Source organism: Fukomys damarensis, unplaced genomic scaffold, assembly GCF_012274545.1.
Source record: "Fukomys damarensis isolate Sample0158 unplaced genomic scaffold, DMR_v1.0_HiC HiC_scaffold_39, whole genome shotgun sequence".
In the NCBI taxonomy this organism is placed as follows: Eukaryota; Metazoa; Chordata; class Mammalia; order Rodentia; family Bathyergidae; genus Fukomys; species Fukomys damarensis.
This window is the reverse complement of record NW_022900951.1, coordinates 112651184-112666875: the sequence shown is the minus strand read 5'-3', so window position 1 is coordinate 112666875 and position 15692 is coordinate 112651184. Positions and strand designations below refer to the sequence as shown.

Here is a 15692-nt window from a genome sequence, read left to right as displayed (position 1 = left end):
GTTCTGCCTAACTTACCTTCCAGCAAGTTTAATGTTTCTGTTTTAGTATTTAGATCTTTAATCCATTTGGATTTTAATTTAGTGCATGGTGAAAGATAAGGGTCTAATTTTAATCTGTGGCAGGTTGACATCCAGTTTTTCCAACACCATTTATTAAAGAGGCTATCTTTCCTCCACTGAGGATGGTCAGCTCCTTCGTCAAAGATGAGGTAGCTGAGTACATCTGCATTTGTTTTTGTGTCTTCCAGTCTGTTCCACTGATCCTCAGGCCTATTTCTTTGCCAGTACCATGCTGTTTTTATCACAGTGGCTTTGTAGTATAGTTTCAGATTGGGAATTGTTATACCTGGGCACCATTTTTTATTAGCATCTTAATCATCATCTGGAAGAGAACGTTCTAGAGTAATATCATTAAATGTAGCTCTGATAAAGCACAGTCCCTACTATGTATCATAAAGCAGGTACAAGATATTTTACATTCACAGAGGTATGATACAGTACCGTCCTACATCAATAATACTAGAATCAGTTTTGGTTTGAAATTTGCTTTGTCTGCAAATAAGATTGCTATCCCTCTTCTTTCCTGGGCTCCTGTCACATGGAGAATTGTTTTCTATCTTTTCACTTTCAGTCTATGGGCTTCTTTTTGCACTAGATGTGTTTCTTGTATACAACATATTGTTAGATTTTGCTTCTTATTCCATTTTGCCAATCTATTTCTCTTGATTGGTGAGTTGAGGCCATTGACATTGCTGGTTATAACTGATATGTACTGATTTATTATTGACATGTTATTGGCCTTTTGTTGACTCTTTTTACTTTTTCACCTTCTCCTTTTAATTTCTTGCCTTGCCTATTTGATTTGCTCTCTTGGGCCTCATGGTGTTGTTGCCTTCATTGTCTTTTTCTAGGATCTTGTTTAGAATTCATTGTAGTGCTGGTTTGGTATTCATGTAGTTTCTCAGGTGTTCTTTGTCATGGAAGTGTCTTAATTCCCCATCCATTTTGAAAGAGAGTTTTGCAGGCTTCATCAGTCTAGGTTGGAGGTTGTTCTCTTTTAGTACTTGAAATATCTCATTCCAGGCTCTCCTTGCCCCAAGGGCTTGTGTTGAAAAGTCTGCTTTGATTCTGATGGGCTTTCCTTCGTATGTGATTTGTTTCTTTTCTCTTACTGCTTGTAGAATTTTGTTCTTCTGCTGGGTTTCTGGGATCTTGATTATTATATGTCTAGGTGTAGATTTTTTTTGATTGTAGCTAGTTGGGGTCCTATATGCCTCAGTTATCTGAATGTCAAATTCTTCCCCTCTGTTTGGGAAGTTTTCTGTCATTAATTCTGCAAACAGCTTTTTTAAGTCATTTGTATTTTCTCCTGCTACTTCATGTATTCCTATCAGTCTTATGTTATTCTTCTTTGCATCATCTAGGAGTTGTTGGATCAATTTCTCATGATCCCTTACTGTTTTTAAGAGATCTCTCCTTTCATGGTCACTGACTGCAATCTCATCTTCTATAGATGTCTATCTTTGCATTCTTTTATTCTGTTGCATACACTTTCCATGGATTGTTTAATCTCCTGGATATCTGTTTGAATCTATTTTGTAGATTCCATTTCTTTCCTATGCTGGGTGTTTATTTTTTCCATTTCTTTCTTATGCTGGGCCTTCATGGCTTCTATCATGGTCCTGAGCTCATCTATTTTTTTTGTGAGTTTCTGCTCTAGAGTCTCGAATCATGACTTCCATTTTGCTCACTATCTCTGTGGTTATCTGGGAAATTATTTCTGTTTTGAATTTTTCTATAGCCTGATTGATCTGTTTTGTTACTTCCTGTGCTTTGAGTTCAGGGTGTCCTGGTGGTTCACTATTGGCCTTTTCATCCTCATTTGCCCTACTGTTTGCCATTGGTGAACTGGAAGTCTGTCCTTGTGTCTTGCTTAAGTGTTTTCTCATTTTTATTTTTGTTGTCGGACTGTCCTTGGTTTAATCTCTGGGTTATCACCCAAATCTTCCTGATATAGTTGCCCCCTAGCTTCTGTGTCTCTAATGACCCACAGACATTCTCATCTTCATAACATCAGAGAAAACATCTCATCAAATCAACCGCAATGCTTTATCCCAACTGATACAATCAGCAACACATTAAGATCAAGCACAACTTGGACACTGGCCACCTGTGGTAGTCACTAGTCTATCACCCTTAAATCATTTGAATTAAATTAAAATCAAGAAGCAGTCCAGAACATGTCTGCAGTGAACAAAATTTCAATATGGTGTATTTACCATTTAATGGCTCCGAGAGAGCAACGATGCAAGACCCCTGGTCTCATTTAGCTGATGGCTGAACCCCATGATGCTGACTGACCTTGGGCTGCAAGGCCCAGATTGAGTTCCCCAACCTTTTGAATGGTTGAACTCCACAACGTTCTATTACAGGTTTCCCACGCCCTTTCTTTAAAGATGTTCAAAGTTGGAAACTCAGAAAAATACCCTTTATGACGATCTCTGCCTCTGCAGAGTGGGTCCAAAGACTGGTACAGTCAGGAGATCTGAGAGTGCACGTGTGGGGGGGCTTATGCGCATTCAGGGGCACCTGCGCGGCTACCTTCCCAGTGCTTGAGCGATGGTGGCTGGGTCGGGAGCAGGCATGGCTCTCCTTGCCTCCGTGGATCGGGGCCCAGGCTACCGCCCAGCAGCACTTCAGCCATGGCAGCTGGGGCGGGAGAAGGCGTAAACCCACATTTTCTTTTTTCAGTCTCCATTTGATGGGCAATTGGGCTGCATCCAAGATTTTGCTATTACAAGTAGTGCCACTGTGAACATGGGTATGTAAATATCATTGTGGTATGATGCTTTTAATTCTTTAGGGAAGATACACAGTAGGGGAATACCTGATTCAAATGGGACCTCTAATCCTAGCTTTTTGTACTAGTCTGCACTCCCACCAACAATGAAGAAGGATTCCTTTCTCCCCACAAACCCACTAGCATTTGTTATTGGTTGATTTCTTGATAGCAGCCATTATTTCTGGAGTGAGGTGGAATCTCAGTGTTGTTTCATTTCCATCTCTCAAATGACCAGCGATGTTGAACTTTTTTTTTTCATATGTTTATGGGCTGTTTCTACTTCTTTGTCTGGAAAATGTCTGTTCATTTCAGATGCCCATTTTGGGATTGGGTCTTTAAATTTGGAAGATATGGATTTTAACCAAAAGTGCCATTCCTGACATCTCTTATATCTGAGCTCCTGAATGCCCATCTCACAGTGTTTGGATAGTTTTCAAGGCGCAAATCCTATTTGTAATCAGTTGGAGTAAAATTGACTAGTCAACTAATTACCAATTAATTAAATGGTGTCTGTTAGGCACTGGTGGTTGTCTCGGAAAATGACATGCTTTTGAATAAGTGGCTCACACAGCGATAAAAGCGAGGAGTGCCAAAAGTCCTTGCCAAATGAACTACTGAAGGTGATCTGTAAAGAAAGAAAACGACAGGAACTTTGGCACATCTTTCCCACTCAGATCAGCTGGTGTCAGAAGGACTTGTGATTTGTGGTCTTTCAAATAGCATATTACCCGTTCTTGCTTCTGGAAAGTTGTTTTTCCGTGTCCTACTGCATCCTGGTTACAACCTGCAGCCAGTTTTGGAGCCTGAGTGTGAACAGTGATTGCAGGCTGTGGTATTTGTCATTTATGCTGTCAAAAGCTAATTTCAGCCAAGCATCAAAATCTCACCATCCTTTCATCCTTCTCTTCTCTGTAACACTGAGGTCACAGCATCTGGGATGGGATTTAAAGGGATCTATGTTGCCTGGGATATGCCAGCAGTTATAGACATTGCCCTCACTTGGCCCATGCCTCAAAATCCACAGCCATGGAGGCTGGAGCACCTCTGGTCACCTCACTGTTGCAGGGCTAAATTTTGCAGATGAGTACATGTGTATCTCATTTGAGATAATGGAGGTTTCCTGGAAAGTTGCATGGAGATTGATTTTTTCTCTTTCCTGAGTATTATTTCTTTGAGTTTATTATACGTTCAGCAATAGTTTTTCTTAAATTATGTTTAATTGTCCATTGGCGAGAGAGTTTAATCTCTAATTAATCAAATACCTGGTGAGCTCTTACTATGTGACATGTACTCTTTTGGACACTAAGGACACAGAAGTGGAAACAATCTACACTTATGCCATTCAGCTTATACTCTAGTCTACATGTAAGTCTCTTAGACAAAGCATCCTGTCTGTCAACTAGTGAATGATTATTTATCAAGTGTCTCATGTATGTTAAATACTGGGCCAGCGTGGCAGTTGAGTTTGGACTTCACTGAGCCCACTTTCTAATTGGAGATCCAGGACTAATCTTAATAACCACAGAAGAACTAAAGACTGTCATGCGGGTAGATCATTGAAGGTTTCAGTGTGCAATATCACCTAAGGCTGGAGCTGTTCAGAAGAAAGGGACAGGAAAGTAGCTCAGTGGAAGATTGATGGAAACTACCAGAGGAGCTGCTACTCAAGGCAACCTGTAACAGTTCCTTTGTTCACAGTCCTCACCTCTCTCTGATGGCGGTTCAGCACTCATCCACCAGCCATATCTCTTAGACCTGAGATTCATAGTGAAATGATTGCTTCTGCTAGGATCCAGGGCTCCAACTCTTAAGTCATCAGAGACTCCCAGAAAATTAGAGACAGAGAGAACCCTCTCTTCCTAGGGTGATCCTTTTCCCTAACTCTCTGGACTGTTAAACAGGCTGCAAGGAGCTGTCAAGTGCCGATATTTCTGAGAATATGTTCATAGAATTCTTGGGTTTACCTCTGTTCGTGCATCACAGAGTTCTGAAATAAACAGTACTCCGAGTGTGCCAGGAGTACTATTACTCCTGACAAAATTTCCAGAAATTTGTTTGTGCTATTGCTAGGAACATAGGAAACATTTCCCCATATAAACAAGGTTTTGCATGATGATTCTGTTTTCTGGCTGGCCTGTAACAGCCTGTTTAATACTTAATGTGGCTCAACTATAGAACTCACAGAGACTAAGTGGCAGGTGCAATACTGTGTCTCTGGGAAAAATATGTTCCGCATTCCAATTTGGAACACTGGGAAGCCAGACCCTTTTGGGAAGGGTGGGGGGTGTTGGAGAGGGCACCCCCAGGTCTGGCATACAGACACTCCAGCAGCTGAGGCTTTACCCATCCACCGCCACTCTTTAAAACTGACAGCCAATGTGACTCCTGCAAAAGCTCTGGTGACAGGAGCAGAGGAGGAGAGGCGGGGGTGAGCCGCAGGGGCTGGCTGACTGTGAGGCAGCTGGTTCTAGGGCCCCTGCTTCCTGTCCTTGGCTTGGCGAGTACTATTGATAAGCGAGAGTTCATCTTGCCCTTTCCTTCATGCCTACCCTCCTTTTGGTGAGACTATCCAAAAACAGTTGTTCTCTTTTGTGCTGTCTCTTTTTAATCCTGTGACTATCCCCACCAAGATGCCTGAATCATTCCTCATTCATTTCCCTCTTTCCTCAACATTTAATACTCAAGTGAAAAGAAGTGGCTGTTGTGGAAAAAGCAAATCTTCCTGTAAGGGAAGTGCTAATGGGGAAGAATGGAAGTCCTAAGGTGTGATATGGTCATGCAGAGGTAGCCATCAGGAAGTAGATTTGGTGAATCTGAAAGAAGGAGTGAGGAATGAGGGATTAAGCTTGCATCTTGGCTCTTGTTATGGCTCCTGTGGGGTTGAAGTTTCTGGCTCAGGGGCTTTGGACGTTCAATTTGTTTATGAGCCCATATTAGTTATGTAAAGTGACTCTGTTGAACTCCACAGAAACAAAACAACATAGAGGGTTAAAAATGTCCACAATCACAGTCCAAATGCCAATGTGCAGTGGCAATAAGATAGAGCTAGAATTTATAAATAGGTTATTTAAAAATGACATTTTGAAAAATCAGCTTATAAAGAAGAAATAATTATGTTAGTCTGCGATATCCCAGACTCCCTTGCTCTTATTCTGTACAAACCAATCCATTTCTAATTATGATTTGGTTACGATGTTGATTTCTGTCTGGAGAAGAGAGAACACTTGGCACAAAATGTGTCCTCTTAGTACTTCACTTTAGCAAATATCAAGACATTGGCATTTTGGCTTATGCTTTGAGTTTGGGTGAGCTCGACTAGCATGAGTCCATTCTCAAGGGCCTTGAGACTTGAGGGCCAGATTCTGGACCTTGGTGACCCAGCTAAGATGCTCCCTTTGAGACTCCCGATTCAGATGATGGACCAGCCAGCCTTTCCCTGACCTCTTTTGGTCAAAGATACTCTTCACTTTCCAGATGCAAAAGCCATAGAAAAGGAGTGTTGCCTACCTAAGGTCCTTACAACTGCTCAGCAGTGACAAAGCTGGGATTCGAATCAAGGTTTTCTGACCTCCACACCAGTGCATTTTTCAATACAGCTCATGTTGTTTCAGGTACAAGCAGAAGTCCGAACTTGTTCCCTAAATTGCTGAAACATAGAGAAATGGAGGGAACAGAATGCAGGGTTTGTTCTCTTAAGTTTGCTCTACATCAATAGGAGCAGTTATTATTCAAAGGCAGGCTAGGTACAAATGCCATCCACTGTATTCTAGTAAGTGGCATACCAGTGGGCAATGAGTCCAATTTCTGAGCTAAGAGCATTATTTGTTGCTGACTTTGTGACTGCTTTTAGTAGGAGATATGTGGAAGCATCCCAGGTCGCAGTCACAGAGCCAGGAGTAGTGCCACCCAGTGAAATATGACTAAGCAGCTCAAATTTGCTTGCTCTGGCGCACTATGTAATGACATTTCCTCCAAAGTTCGGGGGCTACAGAGGCAGTGTGCTCAGCTGTGAGAATTAGAGAATGTGATTCAAGATGAACTAAGTTAATGAAGACTTTGTTCAATAAGAGCAAGGATTTTCTGGGAGAACTGAAATGTTCCTAAATATTTGGAATCTTTTTTTTTTAAAACAGGCTCTTGAAACATAAGCTATATGTGCTTGTGGTCCCACTGAATCATTTGCTTCTCAGTTGATTGGATTTGTTAAAGCCGAATGATGGAGCCTATTGTGATCACCCCAAACCTTGAATTAACTTTAAATGGAGGTTGATTGGGTGTTACTGAAGCCACAATGACATTACAGGCGTTTGTAGTTCTGAAATGCAATAGGGCATGGCTTCCTTTCTTAACCAGGATGCCACTGGAAGGCTGTGACTGGTTAACTCAGGTGACTAGCGCATGATGCCAAGAAAATCAGGAGGCTGAATGTCGCTGTCTGCGACCCAGATGGTTCAGTTTGATTTGTTAACCACAAGATGGACCCCCCCCCAACTAGCACCTCACAGAATACAGAGTGTGCAGCCCTTCTCCACTTCTGCCAAATCGGAGTGCCCACCGAACCAGAGCTGTCTCCTGATGTAGAAAAGACAGCACAGGAATGAGGCCCCTTTCAATATGTGAGCTTTTCTCTCTGCACGATTAGCTGAATTAGTCATTTTAGCGGTTGTAATGAACTTGCTCCAGATGGTATAGCTGCTACTCATATTGACAGAAGCAAAGGATTTCTTTTTGTGTACAAACCCATGGATTGCTTTTTCACGATTTTTTTCACGGAAGCCTAAAGTGTGCATGTAGCATTACAATATCCCTCAGAACACTTACTTGTGTATTTTTATTGGTTCCATGACTTTCTCACTCTTGTGACTGAACTTCTCTTAGTGTTAATTTTTATTCACCTAAGAAATGAAGGAAAGAATTGTAACCCATATATACCAGGCTTCCTGGGAAAATCAAAAGCAACCAAAACAACAACAACAACAACAAAAAGACAACCACATTTATATACTAGTCCATGTGGGCTGCTATGACGAAATACCACAAGCTGGGTACCCTATAAACAACGGAAATGTATCTCATGATTTTGGAGGCTGGGAAGTCCAAGGTCAGGGCACCAATAGAATCAGTGTCTTGTCAGCACATGCTTACTGCATCCTCACATAGTAGAAGAGGAAAAGCAGCTCTTTGGGTCCTTTTCATAAGGTTATGAAACCCATCAATAAGGCCTCCATCCTGGTGACCTAATCACATTTCAAAGGCCTCCACTCCAAATTCCATCACTGGGGATTAGCTTTCAATATGTGGATTGGGGGAGCACATTTAGCCCATAGCAATATGTATGGAACGTTAAGCATGTTGCCAGGCACATGGCAGGGACCCAGTAAAGCCGTGGTAGCTATAAGATAACTGAGGGAACGGATCAAGGTATCAGGGAAGTTTCTTTTCATGTGCCTCTTTGTTTCTGTCAGTTTAGGCAAAGTGTCATAAAATGGCATGCATTTTGAAACTGAGAGCTACTCCATAAAAATACTAACTTCCTCATAATTTATACTGGCAGATTCCCAGCAGTTCAGAATCAACACCTGGTGTTTAGTGGGTGAAAAATAGGTTTTGCTGTCACTGTGGTTATCAAGAATGGAAAAATGTGGGAAAACATTTAAAAATTAAGTAGCTTGTCTGATGTCATCAGCTGACATGAGATTGGACCTTAGTCTGGCTATTTGTGAAAAAACTCTTCATCAAAATCTTTAATGAAGTTTTAATTCTTGTCTTTTCTGTTGCTTATGTACAGTAATTTTTTTTTTTTTGTACCGGGGATTGAACTCGGGTCCTTGCGCTTGCAAGGCAGGCCACCGAACCGCTGAGCTGAACCCCCAGCCCCCAGTAAATGTTTTTGTTGTGAAACTTGAACCTTGCCTCATCTGATGGTGGGAGTGGTACCTTGAAACCATCCAGCAGTAATCTAAGAAGAGTCCTTTTTTCTTATCTGCATCCCAGAAACGGTAAAATGAATGGAAGGTGGGACTCTTGCTGTTCATCTGACCTTCAGAGATCCAACTGCAACTAACCCACTCATTTCCAAACCAAAATAAGCATACATAAAGTTCAGCTAATCTGGGACTCTGTCACATCCCAGAGACACTGAATAGGCTAGAGAGGCTTACAGAGGGAGCCTAGATGAGAAATATCATCATGGCTGTCTCAGGGTTTGACTTTGCTTTGGAGAATCTTCTTTGAAAGGGACTTTGGAAAACTACATACAGCATACATGTGCAAATTTACGTGACTTTTTAAACAGGTTCCAGAGCTTTGCAGACAGAAAGTGGAATTGGTTCGCCATTTTGTATGTATAAATGAGTGGCATTAGTCCTGTGTAAGTGGACTGTACTATAACCTACTTTTCTTTGTTTTTCTCATAGCTCTCCATATCAGGGATTTTTCTCTTGCTTTCTTGTTGGGTGCCAGTGCCCCTCATCTTTCTGCACACTATCGTCTCTAAACTTGGTCTTACATTTTTCATTTTCACTGAGGTGAAGATGACTGGTAATGGCTGAAACTGTTGTCTTTCCTCTAAATAATATTTTCATTTTGTAGGAAACCGATCTCAAGTTCGTGGAAGGAAGAGCTGGGATTGGAATTTTAAGTATCACTCAGTTTGTGGCTAGGACGTTTGTACTCTAGCGGAAGTTGTTCCTAGCTGTAGCTGATCTTGCAGCACTCTGAAGCATGGTCCTCAGCACTGCCTTCTCTGCTAGTCCTTAGATGCCTCTTGCAGTTCCTTCCTGAATAGTTGCTAGTGCTACAGATTAGCCTTCCAGTGAGAAGAACAGTGTGTGTGCATACACTCGATTATATTGGAGTTTTTTGAAAGGGAGCTGTGTATAGTTCAGGCAGCCTCCCTCATGCAGATGCAGCGACTTGATGGGTATTTCATTTTCTGATCACTTTATTTGTTCTCAAATTCAGTCACGTACTGGCTCAAGTGATTAATTCCAGTGTTACCATGTGTAGGTAGACAGCCTACCTGGAAAAGGAATAATTAAAAGTGGGAGGTATCTTATCACAGCTTTTTCTCTCTTGCCTTATTCTGCCAATCTTTGCTTGTGAGCATTATTTTAGACTCTACTCTCCTGCACATCCACTCAATACACCCATCCACCATACACATGCATTTACATTCCCACTGGGAATTATGGACTAAAAACAAATGAACATTTTTGCTTTGTGACTGTTTGGGCACAGATGTCATGAGCACTTTCCCACTTGGCCAGTTCTGAGGGGGATTTAAGTAGTCTGGAATCCTCTGCAATTCTGGATTGTTTCTTGAGTTTACTACATCTTGTTAAACTAGGGTATGGCAAATTCAAACGGAGCCCTTATCTATTCTGGGAAAACTGCATTTTTTTTTCTTAAAGCTTTCAGAAATATATTTGGATCACAGGGTCAGTCAAATGTTTAGTAATATTAATGTTACACTTTTACTAAAAGTATACTTGTGTCTCATTTTTCCATTTAGTTATTTAGCAGTGTTGCCATTCAAATCCAGGCCTTGAATGTGGTGGAAAATGCTCCACCACCGAGCTATACCCAAGCCCTGTGTCTCCTTTTCATATGCAGTTGGGCTTTTCAGTCATTTTAGTTTAGAATGTAAATCGTTTGTTGATTAGATGAATCATGGACTTGTGATTCCCAGAACAGGTAGACGTGTATAGGACCCTGTTTGCATGCATCTCTGTATTGAGCTGCAAACTTGAAAACTTTCATATTATAAATTTTCATTCAAGAGACAAATTTTGAGCCTTTGAGAATAAGTACGAAAAGGATCCGTGGATATAGCTCAGTGGTAGTGCTTGCTTGGCATGTGCAAGGTCCTGGGTTCAATCCCTAGTTCTGCAAAAAAAACAAAAAACAAAAACAAAAACAGAAAACCCCACAAAAACAACCCCCCCAAAACTCTAATAAGTACAAAGGGAAGATAAAAATTTGTCTTGATGTGGTTCCCAGAAAATATGCAGATTAAAAATGGAACAAATGGCTCTACCTAATGGGAAGACAAACCCTTCCTTCAAAATCAGTATTAATCATGTCCCAGTTGAAAAGGTACATTTTACTCCTACTGCCACATTTGGAGAAAAATAATGCAATCTGTTTTCTTTGAGAGGGTTCTAAAAATCCTGGAATGAGATGTTTTTAGAAGGAGCATTTCCATCCAGAATGTGAGCATCTGGTTATCCATAGACAGGTTATTGGTACCATAGACTAGCAGATTAATAAATTGTTCCTGTGCTTGAGAATACTTGTGGTTTCAAACATACATGCTTGAAACTGCAAGAAATCTCGATACATTTCAATATAATGCATACATTTTAAAGTTAACAATTTTACGTTGAACAATTACATTATATTAACAATTAATGATTTTATATTAAAACAGCACAGGTGATCAATATCTTCACGAGTGATAGTAGCATATCAGAATGGTGGTTGAGACTAGCAAGCTGACATTTTGTATGTAAAGTTTTGTTGCTGAGAGATGAGTAGTAGCAAGAAGGCCAGAAAGCATATCTGGAAAAGCCACCTAAGGCAAGGCCACCAAGGGGTCTCATGGTCTGAGTTCAAAGATGAGCTGAGAAGGGCAAGCTCGAACAGCAAAAACCAGGAACTGAGTCTGAGAGCAAAAGGCAGACCAGGGTAGAAACCTTGGCAACCAACGTGAAGTTCAGGCTGCAGGCAGTTGGGGGCCAGTGGGCAGCAGCAGGGAAATGGGCAGTACTTGCAACAGTGCTTCTAGTGAGCACAGAAAACAAACAGTAAAGGTGAAAGCACATCAAAAAGTCCCGCATTGTTAGGGTGGGCTGTTGAGGTGGGTCTGTAGGTGGTGGGCCTGTACTGTGACTGTGTGTGTGAGCCTCCTGTGATGGGTCTGCGAGTATCCACGTGCTCAAGTCAAAGACTGGGTCTGGGTGTGTGCTGTGCATTTCCTGGTGGGCTCTGCCTTCTCGGCGGCTCGACTCTCATTTCCCATTACCGCTCTGCTCTGACTCACTGATGGCCCGCCACATGTCATTAGGCGGCTCGGCTGCTGCTTTCATTTCTCCCAAAGGTATACAGAGGTTTGTGTCTTGGCTTTTACATTTTTTTTTTCTGAGAGCTGGAGGAAGTCGCCTTTACACAGTTTTGTTTGCTGAGTTGAATACTTACAGGGTCTTACAGTTTCGATTTCCCTTTCTCGTAGGTCTTTGATCCCGATGACCTTTATTCAGGGGTCAATTTCTCCAAGGTTCTGACTACTCTTTTAGCTGTCAACAAAGCAACAGAAGGTAAGCAGGGCTTGTGATTTATGAGTTTTGGGCGACAATTTTGCATACATCCATGTGTTTCTGATTACCCTAGAAGCCAGCTATGGTCAGGGTTATTCGGTTGGTGCAAATTCCACTCTAAGTAAACCCTGACAGTGTCAAATACTTTCATCTTTCATGACTTAATCATACCCATCACAGGATTTAAACATACTCATTGCAGAGTTGTTCTAATGCCTTGAAATAAAAACAAGAACCAGACAACTATTTTGTTCAAAACTCTTGAATAGCCAGCTAAATATAGCAAGACAGAAAATAAAAAGGAAAGGACTAGTTCCTTCTTTTTTTTTTTTATCAAGTTTACAAAACAAAACCATCACTTCCCTTTCCCTAGCAGAGACCTGTTTTTCTCATTTTTTCCATATATCTTTGCCTGTGTAAAGGCACCACCCCAGGAGACTTGCACTCATTGTGAAACCTTAAGTTCACAGTGAGTGGAGAGAGTATTTGTTACTTAAGTGCGTAACACCCACCACACTGGATGTTCTTAAATATAGATGCTAGTAAATTGAAAGAAAACAACGATAAACTTCACATGGAACTTTACACGTTGGACTTCTTCCCTACAGTGGTAATAATCATCATAGTTCACATGCTTTGAGGCTTTTCCCTGGGTTAAGTCTGGCCTAAGTGTCCTAGGTGGTCTCATTCAGTATTCGAAGCACATCTGGGTGAATGTATGTATGTATTATTATTATTATTATTATTATTATTATCATTTTTATTAACTCCATCATATAGATAAGGAAAATCAAGTACACAGTTGCCAAACTAGAATATAAGTGGCCAAACTGCGATTCAAATGCATGCCTGACTGCAGAGTCAGGCCACACGAGTCTTGTTGCTACAAATGTTGGCGAGCCAAGGGCCTGTGCCCAGCGCTGCCAGGTGCTATAAAGGAAGTGGAAGATATGCTTCCTGCCCTTGAGAAAATTGCTGTCTATTTAGGGAGACTCAACTTACCCACGTGAAACAATTAGAGAACAAGAGCAGACAATACAATCAAATGCCAAATAGGATAGAGCATCTAGGAAGCTATCAAGTAATTATAGTTTTATTCAAAAGATCTGTGTATAATAGCAAGACATGTAAAAATACTTCTTCAAAGTTGTTCTTTTGCTGTTTGGAAAAAAAATGCTTTTGAGCTATTGTAAGGCTATAGCAGAAAGTATAGCTAATTCAAGTAACTATATTTAACACACATGACAACTATCCAGTTCTGGGTAGGGAGGATGGTATAATTCTAACATTATGCCTCACAAATTATATGTTCTTTTGCCAGACTCTCCTAGCAAGTTTTACAGTCTCTTCCCTTGCCACAGATATTTATAAAAATGCAAGGAGGTGAAAGTTAAAACCCACGGCATCAAGGAAATTACTTGGATACTGAGCTTGTCGCCTAGGGAATGTTTGGGCTTTAGACTTTTGCAGTTTATATCTTTTTAAAAATAAATGGAGAGGAAAAGAACTCTCATTTGAATTTGTCAAGAAGCCAGCTCCTCTCTTTAGTACACTCTCAGCATACTGAAAACATGCAGCTCAGCCTGGCCTGATCAAATTTCACAAGGTTTCAAGGAAGAAGAGATTCCTGAGTTTGATTTCAAAAGAAATTACTATAGTATCACGGTTGCATCTTCCCAGACAGACATGTTCTCTCTCATTCTCATTCTCTATCCCTCAAAGCACACCATGAAGATTTTTACATTATATATGCTACACATATTGTTTATGCAAGAAAAGGGCCTTTGAGTTATGGGCCATAAACAAAGAGAGAAATTTGAAATATTTCAAAGTAATAAGAGCCACACACAGCTGTTTGGTACCCGATATAGTTCTGCCTTGGATAACCGGGCATACTGTTGTAACTGGTTCAGGAGGGAAGAGTTGGAAAATGGATTGAAAGAAAATGTGGTTCTGTCACTGTTTTTCATTCTACTGGAGATCAGTGGCCAGTAAGGTTAAGAAGAGGTTGCCTACCCAAACAGGAAGAAGGAAGAAATGAAATACACTTGCATGTTCATGATAACAGAATTACAGCTAGGATGCCTTTGATAATATCCCATGAAAGCGAATGGTATGTTGTAGATGGCTTTCTGACAGGAGTGGTTCCTTTATCATGCCTTATCCTCTTTTCACAGATCAGCTATCAGAAAGACCATGTGGAAGTTCCTCTTCTCTTAGTGCTGCTAATAGTTCTCAGACAAGCCCACAGGGAGCAGTTTCTAGCACAGCTCCAGGGCTGCAAAAGCAGGCAAAGGCAGTGGTAAGTATGGTCTCCCATTCCCCCTGCCTGTTTTAAAATCCATAGAATTGGATCAGTATCCCAGTTACATTTCCATATGTGGCAAGAGAGCCATTGTATTTGTTTTGGGTATCACCAAATAAACTGAGCACCAATTCAGGCTGACCTGATGGAACAAATGACGCATGTGGGGCCCAGAGGTAGACAGTCCCAGAAGAAGCCCCAGCACTATTGCTTGCTCATTTGCATACTGAGAATGCTATGCAAGTGTCAGTCATTGTGACTTCTCCTAGTGGCACTTTGCTGTTACTTTTCCTATCCCTAGACTTATTAGAACTAAATAGTACTTGGTGCTTAATAGGCAGCCAGTAGTCATTGCTGTTCTGTCATAACTGTCATCTTCATTTTTCTCTTTGAATTACTGTTGAGCAAGACCCGGTTTTCATTAGTAGTAGCCTATGATGAACGTCTATCTTGGAATCACTTATTTGCCTTTGCGTTTGGTTTTATTGGGAGCTTTTATTTGGAACGAACTGCCCCATCTTATGCTCCTTGGGGGAACCCTCTCTTTGGGGGGGGTGAGCCTTTTCGTTTCTATCAAACGCCTTCTGCTAATTATAGCACATTATAACCTATTACTTCAAAAGCATTTAGATGGGTGGTTCTTAACCTTTCTGACATCACAGACGCCTTTGAGAAGGTAACGAACTCTATGACACCATAACCTTTCACCCTCTTAAATTGTATATACAAAGCCCATGTGTTTGAACTCATTTGGGCCAAGATCAATTGTGCTAACCAGTCTCAAAAGGTCTGTGAACCTCAAAAACGTTAAACCCAATCCACATGATACTGCGTAAGAACTCCTAACTCAGGTAACTATGGGATATTTGATCTTTGCATATGACTAAGTCTTAACCAATTTAAGATATTCTTAGCACTTGGCAGGTGGGGGCCAGATTTTTATGAAAGAAGGTTTGTACCTAATCTGTGCACTAAGTTTGTGTGTTGAGCAGAGGCAAGGTGGAATCATTTGTTACTCCACTTTGCCACCTGGCAATATGACATAGGTACCTTTAGATCACTGGTGAAGAGAAAGGGAAATGAAAGCTATGACCCACGCAACGTACACATTCTGATGAATGCAAAAGTTTCCGTGCTCTTTCAAGGGGTTTGTCAATTCCTCCTGCAGCCCTTTCACAGATTCCTAAGTTAAAGTCTCAGATGGACTTGGGATTTTGTCCTTGGTCTC

The 15692-nt window shown here is 41.1% G+C and overlaps 1 protein-coding gene across 1 annotated transcript in view; it reads left to right on the top strand.

Moving 5' to 3' along the window:
• The window catches only part of Arhgef6 (Rac/Cdc42 guanine nucleotide exchange factor 6), a 116372-nt gene that overhangs the window by 20953 nt on the left and 79727 nt on the right, over window positions 1–15692 (top strand). The window contains exons 3-4 of the mRNA XM_010642577.3: window positions 12075–12159; window positions 14337–14461. Of these exons, the coding sequence (XP_010640879.1) occupies window positions 12075–12159; window positions 14337–14461 (210 nt within the window). The remainder of the gene's footprint in view (window positions 1–12074; window positions 12160–14336; window positions 14462–15692) is intronic.